At 42.9% G+C, this 16,596-nt stretch overlaps 2 protein-coding genes and 1 long non-coding RNA gene across 29 annotated transcripts in view; 1 reads left to right on the forward strand and 2 right to left on the reverse strand.

Moving 5' to 3' along the window:
* CLTRN (collectrin, amino acid transport regulator) overlaps nt 1–136 on the reverse strand; it is a 42,712-nt gene extending 42,576 nt beyond the window's left edge. For both annotated transcript variants that reach the window (XM_070256958.1, XM_070256959.1), the window contains exon 1: nt 1–136. The gene's annotated coding sequence lies outside the window, so the exon portion shown is untranslated.
* LOC100056154 (carbonic anhydrase 5B, mitochondrial) overlaps nt 10–16,596 on the forward strand; it is a 26,045-nt gene continuing 9,458 nt past the window's right edge. For 6 of the 26 annotated variants that reach the window (XR_011434607.1, XR_011434608.1, XR_011434610.1 and 3 more), the window contains exons 1-3: nt 238–408; nt 7,179–7,373; nt 14,049–14,246. Coding sequence is in view for 4 of the 26 variants with exons in the window: in XM_070256972.1 (XP_070113073.1) it covers nt 7,232–7,373; nt 14,049–14,246 (340 nt within the window). In the remaining 22 variants the exon portion in view is untranslated. Of the gene's footprint in view, nt 409–2,016; nt 6,194–7,178; nt 7,374–14,048; nt 14,247–16,596 lie in introns of those variants that run through there. The other 20 variants (XR_002805550.2, XR_002805551.2, XM_070256961.1 and 17 more) reach the window with 13 other exon arrangements.
* The window catches only part of LOC138921754 (uncharacterized), a 21,697-nt gene continuing 21,503 nt past the window's right edge, over nt 16,403–16,596 (reverse strand). Inside the window, exon 3 of the long non-coding RNA XR_011434620.1 lies at nt 16,403–16,592. This is a non-coding gene — a long non-coding RNA (uncharacterized lncRNA). The remainder of the gene's footprint in view (nt 16,593–16,596) is intronic.

Raw genomic sequence — 16,596 nt, forward strand, 5'->3', positions numbered from 1 at the left:
CGTCAATGTGGGGGCGTGGCTTTGCCGTTCTCAGGGGCCTGACAAAGATGGTCCAGCTCTGAAGGGTGGGCCTAGGCGGAGAGCAGGGGCGGGGCCAAGCTAGCGCGCCTGAAGGCACGGAGGGACGGCAGTAGAGATATAGCCAGGGCAGAGAGCAGGGGGGGAAATCCAGATCCTGGCTGAGTGGACAGCAACTTGGCGCTCCGACGCGAGGAGCGTGGCCAGGGCGGGACTTAAGGCCTTGTCGGGGACGTGGGCCGGGTGGACGCTGGCGTGACGTATGAAGCGAAATGACGTCTCCCGGCGTGAGGGGCGTGGCGAGGCGCAAGGGGGCGTAGCCAAGATGGCCGCGCGCATGAGCCTCTCCCGGTAGCGAGCGGAGGGGTTCGCGCTCAGGGAAACGTTCTGGTAAGGGAGCGCTGCTGTGTGGAGCGTGGTCAGCAGGGGGTCATAGCCTACCAGAGAGGACAGGGATCTTCTGCCCCTCATGGCTACGCGCTGCGATAGGGCCGCGCGAGGAGGCCCACAGTCCCGGCGGGGTTTTTCTGGGGAATGGGCGAGAGGAGGCAAGGCATCGCTCTTTCCCCACTCTACTCTTGTTCCTCCACTATGAGGATCACCAGATAGCTACACTCCGGTTAGAATTCTATTTAAAGGTAGAACAGCTGTCCCAGAGACTTGGGGAAGTGAAGTGGTTGTAGTTCCAGACACTGAGACGCCGCAAGCTGAGACTTACTCAGAACTGCATTGTTGATCTTCCCCCTGCCTATGCCGAGGGTTATGGGCAGGTTCACAGCCAATCCCAGGGCAGGGGGTCAACAGCAACAGCATAGCTGTCCCTTGTGGGCAATTCTGAGCCTTCTCTACTCCTCAATTCTTTTTTTTTATCCTTTTTCTTTTGTGCCCCAGAGCTGGAGGGGAAGAACCTACAAAATACAAACGTTGTTGGTGGCTATGATTCTTTGTGGCATGAGTTAAGAGCTACTGCTCTGAGGCTGCTGGAAATTCGTTTATTATAATTATCGTTATAATTATATAATATTTTTATTTACTTATATATTATATACTACAATATATATTGGTATGTTATATTATTATATTATCAGTATAGTTTTACCTCGTTTATCTTTGTTGAGAAAGTTTGAAAAATATGGGGAGATAACCAAGATGTGTATACCTTAATTTGGGTAGAATTTATTCTCTGTCAGCTACTGAAAACCACACTTTTCTCCTTGCCCTTTTTCCTTTACTGACAGTCTGGTCGTCTCCATTCTGCTATTTAAAAGTCTTGGGGGCCGCCCCATGGCATAGTGATTAAATTTGGCACGGTCCGCTTTGGTGGCCTGGTTGGCAGTTCGGATCCCTGACACGAACCTACACTACTGTCAGCTGTGCTGTGATGGTGACCCACATATAAAGTGGAGGAAGATTGGCACAGATGTTAGCTCAAGGCTAATCTTCCTCACCAAAAAAAAAAAAAAAAAACTCTTGCTGGCGTATGGAGAGAAGTCAGAACTCTCTGGTGAGAGAGTCTGCCCCATACCCTACCATAAGTATCCCTGCACACACCTCAGAGCAGTCACTGTTCTCAGCCTCCGTTGGAATCTACAGTGAACCAAAAAGTTAAGCCCTCCCTTCTGGGCCCTGGTAAAGAGCTGCACTGTTCTTGAGTATTTTGGAAATGAAACCTTTCAGCTTTCTAGAGCTTTCTTCCTTTACTCAGAAATTGTAAACTCAGTACCAGGACTAAAATTCACCTAAAGGGCGAAAGCAGCAAGAGCACCATTCCTGTGCTTGTACACACCTGCCCTCTTGTCTCTGGAGTCAGGCAAAAGGCTGCCACCACTCATGGTTGGAACACAATAAAAGTTGAGCGATCTTTGATTAAATATGACTATTGGGGAAATCTGATGAAAAGAGGGAAATGCATTTCATTTCATTGGCTGCTATAGGGCAGTTAATTGCAGCACACAAACCAGGTTAAGTAATGTATTTTGAAACCTTTGGCAACCCCAGATTGGGATCATGCTCTCAGGGAAGAAGTGTGTGAGAGGAGGATGCTGAACTTTCTCAATCAAGACATAGAAACATACCCTCGAATTTAAATTTCAGAGAATTGCAAAAGGCTGACTTCCTTTCTAAATCAGGAGGTGAGAAAATGAAGGGGCGATCTGGTAAGAATCAAGGAGTTTTTCAAAATGCAATTGTAACCTTTAGTAAGTAATTTTTTTTTGGTGTCTGTTTTGCATATGTATAAATAGCTTGATCAGGCAGAGTTCTAGCCGAGGCATTCAATAAATACATGGTTTATGAATTATTTTAAAGGGCTTTTAGAATCTTTTCTTTTTTCACACATTTGTAAGTCTGCAAAACAGCAGATAAGGTACGTTTAAGTAAAACCCAAGGACATACATAAATAATCAGTGATAGCAAGAGCATATAGCACACAAAGTTTACCTTCCCTGGGACCCATCCTGCCTATGGTCCCAACTTTATGGACAGACTTAAGGGCAGACAGATTGTGAAATCCAGCAATGTGTGCTAGTAGTTCATTGTTGTGTGCTGTGTTTGAGGATTAATCACTATTTGTGGTTTCACAAGCTTGGGGTTTATGAGATCACTGGGTAAGGTGGGTAAATAATCACCTCTTGATAAATTATTTTAACAACCATCACTGGCTTTAGGCAGCAGTGCTGGCCTTAAATAGTATACACCTGTTCTCTCAAGTGTCCATATTTTTATATCTTGGTGTATAATTTTGTTCTTAAAGCCCTAAGGCCACAGCTGACTTGTAATTATTGAATGTGTTTGTCAACATGAACATTGTTTTATGTATTTAGAATCCTTTTATTTTGAATATGTGCTTTTGAGAAAGAGAAGTATTTTTGGTCTAAAACTTCTAGTGAACTATTTCTTGCTCATAGACAATGGTTGATAATAATATAAAACATTTATAATTTCATTCAGTGTTACCTATTTTTCCTGTGCCTGTACTACAAAATATAACTTACTGAGAAAATACATTCTACATTTATACATTCCAGAACTCACCTGGAGCCTATTTAATAATGGCTATTAGTATGTATTTAATGCTAAATTTTGCAGTTTATAGTCTAGGTGCAAATTCATAAACGCTTTTCTGATAAGCATCTTTCTTCCTGAAGCATATGCCTGGACATAAACAACCTTCTGTGTTGTTACAGGTGTTGTAGCCTAGCATTAGCTAACTTGAGTTTCTGTTCATTTGGATTTTCCGGGAAGCCTGCTCGCCCGACCTTCCATGCTCGGTTCCGTCCTTGATTGCCTTTGACTGTTCCTTCACCATCTCTTGGCCTCCTTAATCACTCTATTTTGTCAGCCCCCCTCTATACGCCCGTTACTCCTGGGGAGAGGAGATTTTCCTTCTGTCTCTAGCCTCATGACCTCTCCTGAGCACCAGAGCTGCACTGCCGACTCTCTCCTAGACTTCTCCCCTCGCCTGCTCTCTTGGCGCCTCAAATCCAAGGTGGTTAGCAGTAAGAGTGCCATCTTCCCCTTCCCACCTGCTCCTCGCGCCAGGTTCTGCCTCTCTGTTCAGGGATCCGTCCTCATCCTACCACCAGCACCACTCCAGCTGTAAAATCACAAGGCCTTCCTCATCTCCTGTCCTTTTCTGTCTTCCAGTTGAGTGCCAAACCCTCTGTTTTTTATCAAAATGGTGATCTCTTGAATACAAAGTACCTTGTACATCTCTTTTGTCACTGTCTAGTCCAGTGCTTCATAGTCTCTCACTTGGATTATTGGAGTTTCATTTTAAATTCCACATGCCCAAATCTGAGCTACTGATTTCCCGCCCAAAACCTTTCCACACACTGTCATCCTCACCTCAGTTCATGGCAACTGCATCCTTCCAGTTGCTTAGCCCAAGAATCTTCCAGTCATCCTTGACTCCTTCCTTTCACGTCTTATGGGGTGTATCTCCAAGATATAGGTAACACCCAATCACTTCTCACCACGTCCACTGTGACATCCTTACTTCCAGCGCCAGGACTATCCTGAATGATCTCTCTGCTTCTTTCCTGCCTCCCATCCCAGTCAGTTTCTAGGAGGGCGCCCTGAATGATCTTTTAAAACTGCAAATCAGATTCTGTCCTGCGGCACACAAACTCCATTGTGTCCCCATTTCACTTAGAGCAATGGTTTGTAATCAGAGGTGACCCCTCCTTCTCCAAGGGACATCTGCAATGTCTGGAGACATTTTGGTTGTCACAGTTGGAGGGAGGGTGTCACTGGCATCAAGTGGGTAGAGACCAGGAATGCTGCTAAACATCCTACGATGCAAAGACCAGTCCTCTACACCAGAGTTATCTGGTCAAAAATGTCAACAATGTCGAGGTTAAGAAACCTTGAGTTAAAGAAAGAACCTTTACAGTGGCCTAGAAGTCTACTTGATCGGCATCCATTATCTCTTGCCCTCATGTCCTACTACCCTCCTCCTGGTTCACTCCACTCCTGCCCATATTGGCCTCTCTACTGTCCCTTGTATGTGCCAGACAAGCTCCTACCTCAGGGTCTTTGCACTAGTTTATATTTTTATATATATTTGCACATTATATATTTATGTTTTTGTATGTATGCCCTTCCTCTAGATAGCCGCGTGACTAATTCCCTCATCTCCTTCTAGTCTTCCCTTCAATTTGCCCTACTCTGAGGCCTGCCCTGAGAAGCTTTTTAAGGTGCAACATTCCAAATTCACCTTACCCTGCTCTACTTTTCACTGAACCTATTCTAATTTTCTCCATAATTTACTCATTTATACACTTGCTGTTTATTGTCTGTTTCCTCCTACTAGAATGTAAGCTCTACAAGGATAGGGATTTTGTTTTAGTCCCCTGATGAGCCTAGAACAGTTTCTTGCATTTAATAGATGTTTCATTGATGTCTTGATGAATGAAAGGGCGAAAGAGTGATGGAGTGAATGAAGGATGGTTGAAGGACTCACCTCATCACTGACGTTCCTGGCTCCACTCTGCCCACTCCCATCCAGCCTGTGCTGTGCTGACAGAGTCATCAGAAGCCATCAGTGCTTCATCCTATATGCGTGAAATAACATCAGAAAGTCATCCAGTTTCTTGGACATTCATATTCCCCGAATTAATCTCAAATCCCCATCCAGCTCCACCTTCCACTGTGTACCCTGGACATCTGCTTAGCTAGACTGACACATAAAATTAACCATCCTGAGTAGAGAGGCTGGGAACAGATAGTTCCCTCACAATTCTCAGAAGGAACCAACCCTGCCGACACCTTGAGATGAGACTTCTAGCCTTCAGAACTGTGAGACGATAAATCTCTGTTCCTTAAGCCAGCCAGATGATGGTACTTTGTTTCAAATTAATACACTGGCCTGAAGACAGCAGGTGGAGAGCTAGGCCTGCAGGTGAGGAGTCTCCGTGGGATTCGTGAACTTCCTGCCAGTCCTCTCTAATGTGACGGTGCATCTCTGCCTCTTGAGTTCAGTGTGTTCAATGGCAAAGTGATGCGTACGACAGAGTGCGTGGCACCAGGCTGAAAAGCTGGCTGTTTGCCACCCTTCATTTTACAATACTTGTCTGTGACATAGCTTGTTGTTAGGCAGTTATAGAGTTCTACCTGGAGCCTGCGCTTGTTCCTCTCAGGGTAGTAATAGGAAGTAATTCTGCTTCCTGCTTTCACTGGACACACATCGGGTGTGATTTTTCTCTCCTTCCCCTTGGGTGTAGCCTTCTCCCCTCTAGCTCAGATCTAGCAGGGTCAAGGGCAGCAGTACGGGGAAAAAGAGCTAGTTCAGAGCCAATTAATAGTGAAAGACATGAAGCAAGGGGAGGATGAAATCAGAGTGCATACCTCCTTGCTCAGCATCACTGGGGATCATCATGTGCTTTTTTGTATCTAACATTCTTCTTGGAAAGATGGTGTGAATGAATAATATTGATGTCAGTAAGTGACCTGTGCCTTAGTGTTCTCTCAATGTCTCTTTTTGTGCCTTTTGTCACCTGTCTTCCCCCCCTCCCCGCCCCGGCATTGCCAAACTGTTGGGAGGCCTCCAGTAGGCTGAAGGTAGAAAGTGAGGAGGCACTAACGCCTGCTGAGAGCTGGATTGGTCTGTGTTTCCCTTCCCATATGATGTGCATTTCAAGAGGCTCCAAAGAGGAGAAATTGCAACACCGGGAAGGTAGAGTTCATGCCTTGTACATCTTTGCATCCCAGCACGGTGCCTAGAGCAAAGGAAATGACAGTGAATGTTGAAAGTGTTTGCTGGCAGAATTCTCATCCCTGTGAGACTAGGCTAGGTTCATATTGGAGTAGGTTCCTCTTTCAGATTAGGCAGGAAGGACTTTGGGGATCCTTCAGATATTATAGGTAGGGTATGAGACCCTCCTCTTAAATGACAAGCATTTAAAAGTGTTTCAAAATTACAAATGGGTGATGGTGGCATCTAGGAAAAGGAAAAACACTTAATACTGTCTGAGAACATGCTGGCAGTCACTTCACAGTTCTGGGTTCTTGAAATTAGGATCAACATCTTCACCACTCAGGTCATTCCACTAATCCTCACTGAGCAGCCATCATGTCCCAGGTATTGTGTCCCTAAGAGATGCAGCTATGACAGACAGACACAGTCCCTACCACCATGGGGCTTAGATGCTGGGGAGATGGAGTTGTAAAGTACATCCCTGATCAGATATTTAATTCAACTGAGATAAGCACGGTGACCAAGGAGAAGAGGGCGCTAGGCTCACCTGGTGAGCATGTGGTCAGGGCAGGCTTTGAGGGAGTGACGCTGGAGTGGATCACCTGAGGAGAGGGTAGGAATTAACTAGGCACAGATGGAGGAAGAGTGGTTTGGGGGAAGGAGGAGTACATGCACCAGCTGGAGGGAGCTTCCTCGGAATTTGGAAGAACTAAAGGGCACATGGCTGGTGTGCAGGCAGGAGCATGAAGTGCATACGAGGGAAGCAGATCAGTCTGAGGTCCTGGGGAGACCAGTAAGTTTGAGGAACAAGACTGGATAAACTACTGACTCTCATTTGGGTCCTCCCCGCCGACCCCCAGTGTACTAATAGTCTGAATTCTGAATGTTGTCCTACTTAGAAGTTTCCACATGCTGTCAATCTCTGTTGTTTACAGCTTTTCCTCCTCTGTCCTCCTGCCTCTAGGTTATTAGATTCCTGCAAGTTATTTGGGAACTGATCAAGATTTCAAGCTAAAGATGGAGATAATGAATTGTCTGAGGGCCGTTCTTCAAGCCTCTCCATGCAAGTCACCGTGGAGAAGATTCCAGATTCCGAGGTCCATGCCAGTGAGGCCCTGCAGCCTCTACACCTGCACTTACAGAACCCGGAACCGAGCCTGTGAGTACACCACTGCCTTAAAGACAGCGAAAGGCTGGTTGTTTCCTAAGAATCACGTGTGTGTTAAGTGTTTGCACATACTATGTCAGTGGCATTCCAGAGTGGGATTATATGCCATAAGAACTGAAAATAGCTACTTGTTTCTCTATTTGTCTTCTGAAATGTGGAAAGTTCTTTTTTTCCTAGCTTTATTGAGATATAATTGACATTTAACATTGTGTAAATCTAAGGGGTACAACTTGATGATTTGATACGTGTATATATTGCGAAATGATTACCACAATAAGGTTTGGAAAGTTTTTTTCTTGACGAATTTTAACATGTTAGAATGATGTCATGCAAAAATAGAAAAAGGAAGATGTCCCAGTTTCAAATACTTTAGAACCTGTTATTGTTTCTTGTTAGCAATTATCTCCTTGCTAATGTTGATCCACAGACTGCAAATTATTTCTTTGAATCTTAACGTTCTGGAAGGTGCATATTAATGTTTGCAAGCTCAGTAGCTTCATGTTCTGGAATATTTCATCCCTAGTTACAAATTGCAGTTACTTCTAGCTGACCACTTTGCCACGTGTGTGCTCTGCTGTAAACGCAGAAGAACAAGTGAGGCAGCACATGGTCTTCCCTGGAACCTCTCGATCTCCTTCCCCTCCTGAAATACAAGTTACCGTCCATGTCCATGTGCAAGGATTCTCCACCGAGACACTGCTGACTGGGGCGTGGGTCATTCTGTGTTGTCGGGGGCAGTAGTGTACACTGTGGATGTTGAATGGCATCCATAAATGTCTCAAGACATTCCTAAATGTCCCCTGAAGGACAAAATAACCCTGGTAGAGAACCACTGAGAAGATAATGTGTGTGTTGGTGGAGAGATGAGTTTAAAGAAATGATGAAGTATATTTTATATATTTCCCACTATTCACCATGAATTCACACAGTTTTCAAATGTTGACTGGCTTCAAAATTCTAGGTTTCTTAACTTTGCCTCCTTGCGTTTACTCTCTTTGACCCCTTGTGCACATAAGAAAAGGAACTCATTAGTAACGTCAATTTAGCTAAATCCATTGCCTTGAAACTGCTTCATAAATATATTTTTATTGTAAGTTTATTTTATTTCCTCCAACACTGACTGTGTTCTCATTAAGATGAACTGGCCAGAGTCATAATAAATTTCTGGTTGCTGGGTGTGGCTTCCTGCCAGCAGGCCCACATCTTGCCCAGACTGGTTCATTCTCAGTGCTGGCACTTTGTGGTCAGAGGCTTAAAATGGAAAAAAACAGTCATGTTTATGTAGTTACTAAAGTGGGGTTTTTCCTTGGAGTTTTTGTTTGTTTATACTTACAGAAAGATGAAAGTTAAATGTCTAAAATCCAATATGCTCATGTCTTTAAGATAGTTCGCTTCTTTAAGTATTGACAAAAACCAAAAAGTAGTGACTTGGAGGGTGGGGGCTCCCCTTGATTAATTTCCTACATCAGATGAAATATTCTTATTTGTAAGTTACTACAAGAAACAGGTGAGTCACCATTTGATTTTGCCTTTGGCATATTACACTGTCCCTCCCTGTTTTCACCAGGAGAATATTATAGTCTTTGCTGACCTGGGCCATTGAGCTTGTCCTGTTCAGATATCCTGCTCCCTCATCTGTCCAGTTGTAAAGACAGTTCTCATTGTTTCTGGAAGCTCAGTACCCCAGCAGAAGGCCCAGTGTACACTTGTGACCAAGAATGACCCAAGATTGTTGAGAGAGAGAAAAGGTAACGTGTACAGTCCTTAGCTAGTGCCTGCCACACAGTGAGGACTCAGTGTTGGCAGCTACTTCTGCTACTACGATTGTTAGCAGCAGCAGCAGCATCTTTATCATCATCACAGGCTCAGTGCCTCCCTCATGTGTTTGACCATTTTTAAGATTGGGAGAAGCAGAATAAGAAGTACACAAAGGAGGAGGTTATAGCAAATTCAGAAAGCAGCGTTTCTCTGGAGCCCTGTGCTCTGTGCTTTACCCTCCCTGCCCACCCTCCCCCCAGGTAATCACTGGCTGGCAATTTGCTTTGCTGTTGGCTGTCATCTCAAGTAGCAGACAATAACTGTTGACAGTCCTAACTTTGTGGACTAGTAATATAATAAAGATGAAAGCCTGCACCTGTTACCCAAGATGAAGATAAAATCCATTTCACTTAGTGTATCATCTAGTGAAAGTTAACCTAATTGTCACATGAAAAAATTTAGGCATGAGATCTTAGACTGTAAGAAAATTAATTTAATAATGTTAATTTTTTATTTAGTGAAATATAAAGAATGTCATCTAGAATGGAAATGGTACAAATTTGTTATTATTCCAGTGATTCTTAATGTTCATGATCTCCCTAATTTTAGAAGGAAGAGAAACATTTCTTTTTAGGACACCTTGGAATAGAGTGGCACTGTGTAAAATGTAGCCACTAGCCCCATGTGTATTTACATATAAATACACTTTACATTTACGTGTAAATAAATATAAATTTATGAAAATTTTATGGCCACATGTAGCTCTCACTTACCATATTGGAAATTTCCATTATCAGAAAATTCTATTTAACAGGACTGGTCTATATTATAACTGAACTGTGTTAGAAGGTTGTTGTCTTGTTTCTGCAGTTAATTTTAAAGAACACAAATAAAGCCTGGAGAACAACAGTATTCAAAAGCTTGTTTTGCAAGGTCTTCACAAAGAATTCTGTTAATCCCCAGATGATATAGGCTGGGATACCAAGACTGTGTTGTTTTCCATTAACTTTCAAAGAATCTCGAGAAACAATGGACCGAATAAAAGCCCCTTGGAATTGTATTAAGGGCCTCAGGGGAATCTGCAGCTACAAGGAAGTGACAAATAGCCCTGAACTGACCACCAGGAAGCTGCATGTGTATGCTGTGCTTATCTGGGCTCAGCATCAAAGTGCCTTTTACAGCCCTGATGCTCTGAGAAGACAATTTGTGATTCTGTGATCATCCTCAGCAATGTCATATGGAGGGTCCCTGGGTATCCTGTCACTGCGCTAAGCCCTAGGCCTACCAGGATGGTCTTCAGTTAGATGAGGGAACAGCGCATCTCAGGAAAAAGGACGGTACAGGGCAAGGCAGGGGAGAAAAAGCTCATGAGGGTATAGAGCAACCATGTCCAGGAGATAAGTAATGTGAGCCACAAATACGAGCCATATAGGCAATTCTATATTATCTAATAACCACATTTAAAAGAGAACAAATAGTATGTCAATTACACCTCAGTACAACTTGGGGGGGAGGAAGAATAAATAAATTTAGTTGATTTGTGAAGTTATTTCTACTAATATAGCAAATATATGTGAAAAATAGTATATAGGTGAAATTAATTTTACTAGTCGATTTTATTTAACCCAATATATCCAAAATAATATTACTTCTACATGTACTCGATATAAAAATCATGAATGAGATAGTTTATATTCTTTATTTTTATGAAGTCTTCAAAGCCCAGCGGGTATTTTACATTTACAGTACTGCTCACTTTGGCTGACCAAGGGGAGTGGCATGGCCGAGTTCTGGGATAGCATAGCAAGACCAGACTTTGGGAAGAATGAGGAGAAGTGAAATGAGATGGGTGAGGTGCGTTCCTATTAGGGAAACCTTGGCACTTGGACACAGAAGTTAGGACTTGACATATAGTCTTTAACTCAGGAAGAACACGTTGAAGGTGGTCATTTAGGAAAGCTGATGGAATGAGAGAGGAGGAAAAGCAGCCAAGAGACATTGTATAAAGTCTGGGATGTAGCGTCTAAACTAGGCTGGTGGTCATGGGCAAGGCAGCGAGAAATCTGAAAGATCCTTAAAGAAGAAATAATGTGATCAGTAAAGATAAAAGGAGAATGAAACTCTCCCAGTGATGCTGTTTATCTTATACATTCTATGCAGAAGCAGTGATAAAAAGCCAGCTCAGTTTTTCATGGGGCTTGCAGAGCAGTGGGGGAGGCAGATAATTAAGCATATATGCATATAATTATCATTATACTCAGGTAATAAATATTTTGAAGGAAAAGATCAGATGCTGTGATTTAAAAAATGAGGGGGTCATATAATAAGAGGGTAGTCTGAGAGGTGAGGAGGTGACACTTTTGCTGAAGAGGTGGTAATTAAGCTAATAATAGGAGCCAGCCCTGAGCTGAACCAGGGGAAATTGATCTCTGAGGAGGAGGAGCAGGAACTGAGGGGCTAAGGCTAGAGTGACCTTTCTATGTTTCAAGGACTGAAAGAGGGACACCTCCGAGGCTGGAGACATAGGGTGGTGCCAGCACAAAATAAATCAAAGCCAGGACTAGTGATATAAATAAGAACTAAAACAGAGCACATCCCCACTATGGAATCTAAAGGGCTTTTGCTATTCATCAGGAATAAATTAGTGACACTTTTGTAATGGCAGTGTCCCTTTGCTCACTTAAACCATGGTTGATAAAATCACTCTATTTCATTTTCCTCAAACAAGAAGAACCTGAAAATGAAGGCTCTGTGGTCAGAACACTTAATCATCTTCCTGTTTTGAGGGACAGTATGAGCAACTACGAAGAAATCATTTCAATCTGCATTTGGTTAAAATGGCAGAAGAGGAAGGGAGGAGAGAACAAAAATGTGAATTTATCTTTAGCAAAACAAGCCCTTGGCAAAAGCTGGCTTCACTAAGGGGACAGTGACCAAGGGCCCCCCTAGTGGGGAAATGGTCTGGGTTTGTAAAGAAGGAGGTCGTGGGGGGCAAGTGGAGAAAACCTTCTGGAAGCCGAACTTGTGAACTGAAGGGCATCAAGTGATAGGAGTGTTATGGTCATAAAAGAGCAATTGGAGGAATAGGCCTGGTTTTCTTGGGCTAGTGTTTATGTGGGTGTGAGAGTAGATTCTGGCCATTTCCTGAAGGAAGTGGGGAACGATGGAGGGTGAAAGAGGGCATCGTGTCAGGCATCTGCTCATTATTCCACCTCTCCCCTGGTCTTCACAGGAGACCCTCGTAAATTGCTTTTGAAGGGTGATTCTCAAATCCTCAGCCAAGGTCTGAGTATCTCAGAGAGGAAGAGGGGGCAAGGTCTCTTTGTGCTGGGCATCTTTAAATCTGAATCAGGGCTGTTCTAGGGGTTTCTAATTTGCATCCTAATCAGATTATAATATTAATATATTGTACTAGTTCAAATGCATTTTCCATTTGAGATTTCTGAAACAGAAAATTCTTCTCTAAGGAGCAAGTTCTTTTATACTAAGAAACATAAGTAAAAACATTGGGTTTGGATCTCTCCAGAGAGAAGACAGTACTGTGTTATAGGAAGAAATAGAGGGAAAAAAAAGAACGCTCCGAGTTTGCAGAGACCGAGCTTTCTCAGCTTTGGCATCATTGACACTTGAGACCAGATAATTCTGTATGCTGTAGGGTGTTTAGCCACGTGCCTGGCCTCTGCCCGCTAGATGTCAGCAGCACTCTCCTCCAGTTGTGACAACCAAAAATGTCTCCAGATGTTGCCAAATGTCTTCTGGGGCAGAATCACTCCTCTTGAGAAGCACTGGGCTACTCTCAGGAGAGCTCTATGTTGGTACCATTTTTGCCAAAAACAAACAAACAAACAAACAAAACCCGAAACAAACAAAAAACTAAGGCTGGGATTTTGAATTTATAGCAGCTACCCAAGCAGAACTCCAGGGACCTTAGCAATGCTGATTCTCTGCCCAGGTTTTGCAGGATGGCTGCCTCGTGCTCACAGTTCGCTTACATGGGAGGTAAACTCAGCAGACGCACTTCTATGGGACCGTATAATCCCTCCAATGGGATCAATGTCTCTGCGTCTCTTCCCTCTGACATACTTCTCTGCTGTGATTCAGGAAGGGTCTGAGTCTCTCCTTAAGGCTTAGGGGTCTCTGTGTCCCCTACTTTCCTCTTTCTCCTCCATGGTATGACATGGCCCCCAAACTCTGAACATCTTACTTACACTTCTCAAATTAAGAAGAAATTACTCCTTTCCTTCCCAGATTCATCGGTATCTTTCTTAAGTCTTTCAAAACCCTAGAGTGTGTCCCCATCTCAACCAGAAGCCTATAATATTACATTGTGTCTAGGATTCCAGAAATTTCAAAACAGCAAGCTAGATTACAGGATGCATGCTACGCAAGCCTTTATTTCTACTAGCCAACCAATTAAAACCTTACCATGCTTGGTTGAACGTTCTGTCCAAAAATTCTTCCTCCTCTTCCCTCATTTCCTTTGTTGAAAATAAGTTCAGTACTGAAAATGTCATTAATTTGTATTTGTATTTAAAGCTGGCTTGGCAGGTTGGGCTCCGAAAATTATCAATAAAGAGAAGGAACTCGTTTGAGAATAGCCTATTCCACATGGCGCTCGTCTCCACGCATTTTGCTGTTATCGCAGGACTGGGTGTCACTCGGTTTAGGTGAAATTAGAAGGTCACCTGAGACGCTTTAGCTTGATGAGACAGCAGAAGGCCACTTCTCTACAAGCTGCTCTCTGACCGCTTTGTCTTCTGCTTTGGTCAGTCATTTATGCCCCTGAGCAGATAATTCCTAAGACTTCAATTCCATCGGCCTCGACAGGCTCTCCGCAACTGGAATTGCCTGGTGTGTGATCCCAGATAGTGGACATCTTGGTGATAGCCCGGATGTGCTTTCTCCTAGTGCACCCACTCTGGGAGAGCGTGGACCTGGTCCCGGCGGGCGAGCGCCAGTCGCCCATCAACATCCGGTGGAGGGACAGCGTGTATGATCCTGGCTTAAAACCGCTCACCATCTCTTATGACCCGGCCACCTGCCTCCACATCTGGAATAACGGGTACTCTTTCCTCGTGGAATTTGAAGATTCTACAGATAAATCAGGTGAGAGCCAGACTGGTGTTCTTGTCTGGAGTTAAAGGGACAGTTTCTTGTCAGCAGAGGCCATATCACACTGCCTCCATGCGAGCATGAACCTCTCCTGTTAGCAGTGGCATGGCACTCATTGGACTTACTTTCTTTTAAATTGTGCTAAAATGCACGTGGCATGAAATTGAGTGTTTTAACCATTTTTAAGTGTACAGTTCAGTAGTACATTCACATTGTTGTGCAACCATCACCACCATTCATCTCCAGAACTTTTTTCATCTTGCAGAACTGAAACTCTCTACCCATTAAACAGTAATTCCCCATTTTCCCCACCCTGTAGTCCCTGGCAATGACTGTTTTACTTTCTGTCTCTGAATTTGAATACCGGGTACCTCATATAAGTGGAATCATACAGTATGTGTCTTTTTATGACTGGCTGATCTCACTTAGCAGAATATCCTCAAGGTTCATCCATGTTATAGCATGTATCAGATATTCCTTTCCTTTTTAAGGCTGAATAATATTCCACTGTGTGGATGGACCACATTTGGTTTATCCATTCATCTGTCCGTGGAAACTTGAGTTGCTGCCACCTTTTGGCTATTGTGAATAATGCTGCTACAAACATTAGTGTGCAGACATGTTTTTGAGATGCTATTTTCAATTCTTTGGGGTGTATACCCAGAAGTGGAATTATTGGGTCATCACTGGACTTTTTTGAGTGTATGAAAAATGTCCTTTCTTGTTTTTATGTACAATTTCTTCTACAAGTAGTATTTTCTATTAATACATCTCTCTCTATGCATAGATTGTCTAATTGATATAGAAGATAGGGCATGAAATTAAAACTTAGCTAGAAATTTATTTTGTGTGTGTGTGTTGAATACGTGCTAATCTTCCTCTGCTTGCTGACTTTACAAATAACTTCTATATTAAATAGTAATACTGGGGCCAGCCCCATGGCCAAGTGGTTAAGTTCACGCACTCTGCTCCAGTGGCTCAGGGTTTCACTGGTTCGGATCCTGGGCGCAGACATGGCACCACTCATCGGGCCACATTGAGGTGGCATCCCACATGCCACAGCTAGAGGGATCCACAACTAGATTATACAACTTTGTATTGGGGGGATTTGGGGAGAAAAAGCAGGAAAAAAACAAAAGGAAGATTGGCAACAGTTGTTAGCTCAGGTGCCAATCTTTAAAAAAAAATAGTAATACTGTTTATTCACATTTTACGTGATAAGATTGCAATACAGAGTAAAAGGATCGGCAAGCAAAAAGTCTACATTTTTGGTCACCTAATAATATATATATATATATTTTGTCATTCATTGATTTATTTATTCATTCAGCATTTACTCAGTGCTAATTATGTGCCAGGCACAACACTAAGTCCCAGGAATACTAACTTGATTCTTGACCTCCCAGAATTCAAAGTCTGGTGAGAAAAGTATGCATGAAATTAGAATTAAAAGCAAGTGTGTTTTGGAAAAGGGTTTCTAAAAGTACTGTGAGACCACAGAGGAAGGTGTGATGTAGACTGCTCAGAGGAGTCTATGATGATTTCAAAGGAGGAACATTTCCGTTGGGTGTTGAAGGATGAATAGGAGTTTGCCAAGAGGATTAGAAGGGCATTCCAGACTGAGGGAAAATCATGTGTAAAAGCAGATGTTCATAAAATGGCCAAAAAACAAAGGGACCAGAATGCAGAATGTGTATTGTGGGGAGAGGCAGGAAGAATGGTGATCATTGAACTTAAGAGGGTAGATGGAAGGCAGGCTCATCAGACACTGGTTATTTTTAAAGAAGAGAGTGGCACAGAATAGTTTCATTTAATTAGTCAGTTACTTTATTTTTTGACATTAACCCAGGCAACAGTGCAGGGCCACAAGGTTGGATTAATCCAACTGAGAGATGGTAGAAGCCTAAATGAAAGGTGTGACAATCGAAACAGGGAGAAGGAGCAAGTTTTAAAAAGCATTTCTAAGACAAAAGCAACAGGACTTGGAGGTGGAGACCTCTTCAAGTTAAACGCAAAGTTAACCATGACTTTGAGGTGTCTCACTTGGGAGGCTGGAGGGCTGATGATGTCAGAAAGTTCATGAATGACGGATGAGGAATAATTTGTAGGGAAGTATAGGGAGCACATAAGAAAATAAAATTTCTTCTTACGACTTTTTCCCCAATTTAATTTTATTTTAATTTTAAATGTTACATTAAAAATAGAAAGAAACACATTTTAAGTGGTTATCCCTCAAAGAAGAAATGTCTTCAACTCCTGATTCTCATAGGGAGAGTGTTTCTCTCAAGATAAACATCTTCTCTCCTTTTGACGCAAATGCATTTTGGATTTCAGTATTTCCTGC

This window comes from Equus caballus, chromosome X (genome assembly GCF_041296265.1).
Source record: "Equus caballus isolate H_3958 breed thoroughbred chromosome X, TB-T2T, whole genome shotgun sequence".
NCBI lineage: Eukaryota > Metazoa > Chordata > Mammalia > Perissodactyla > Equidae > Equus > Equus caballus.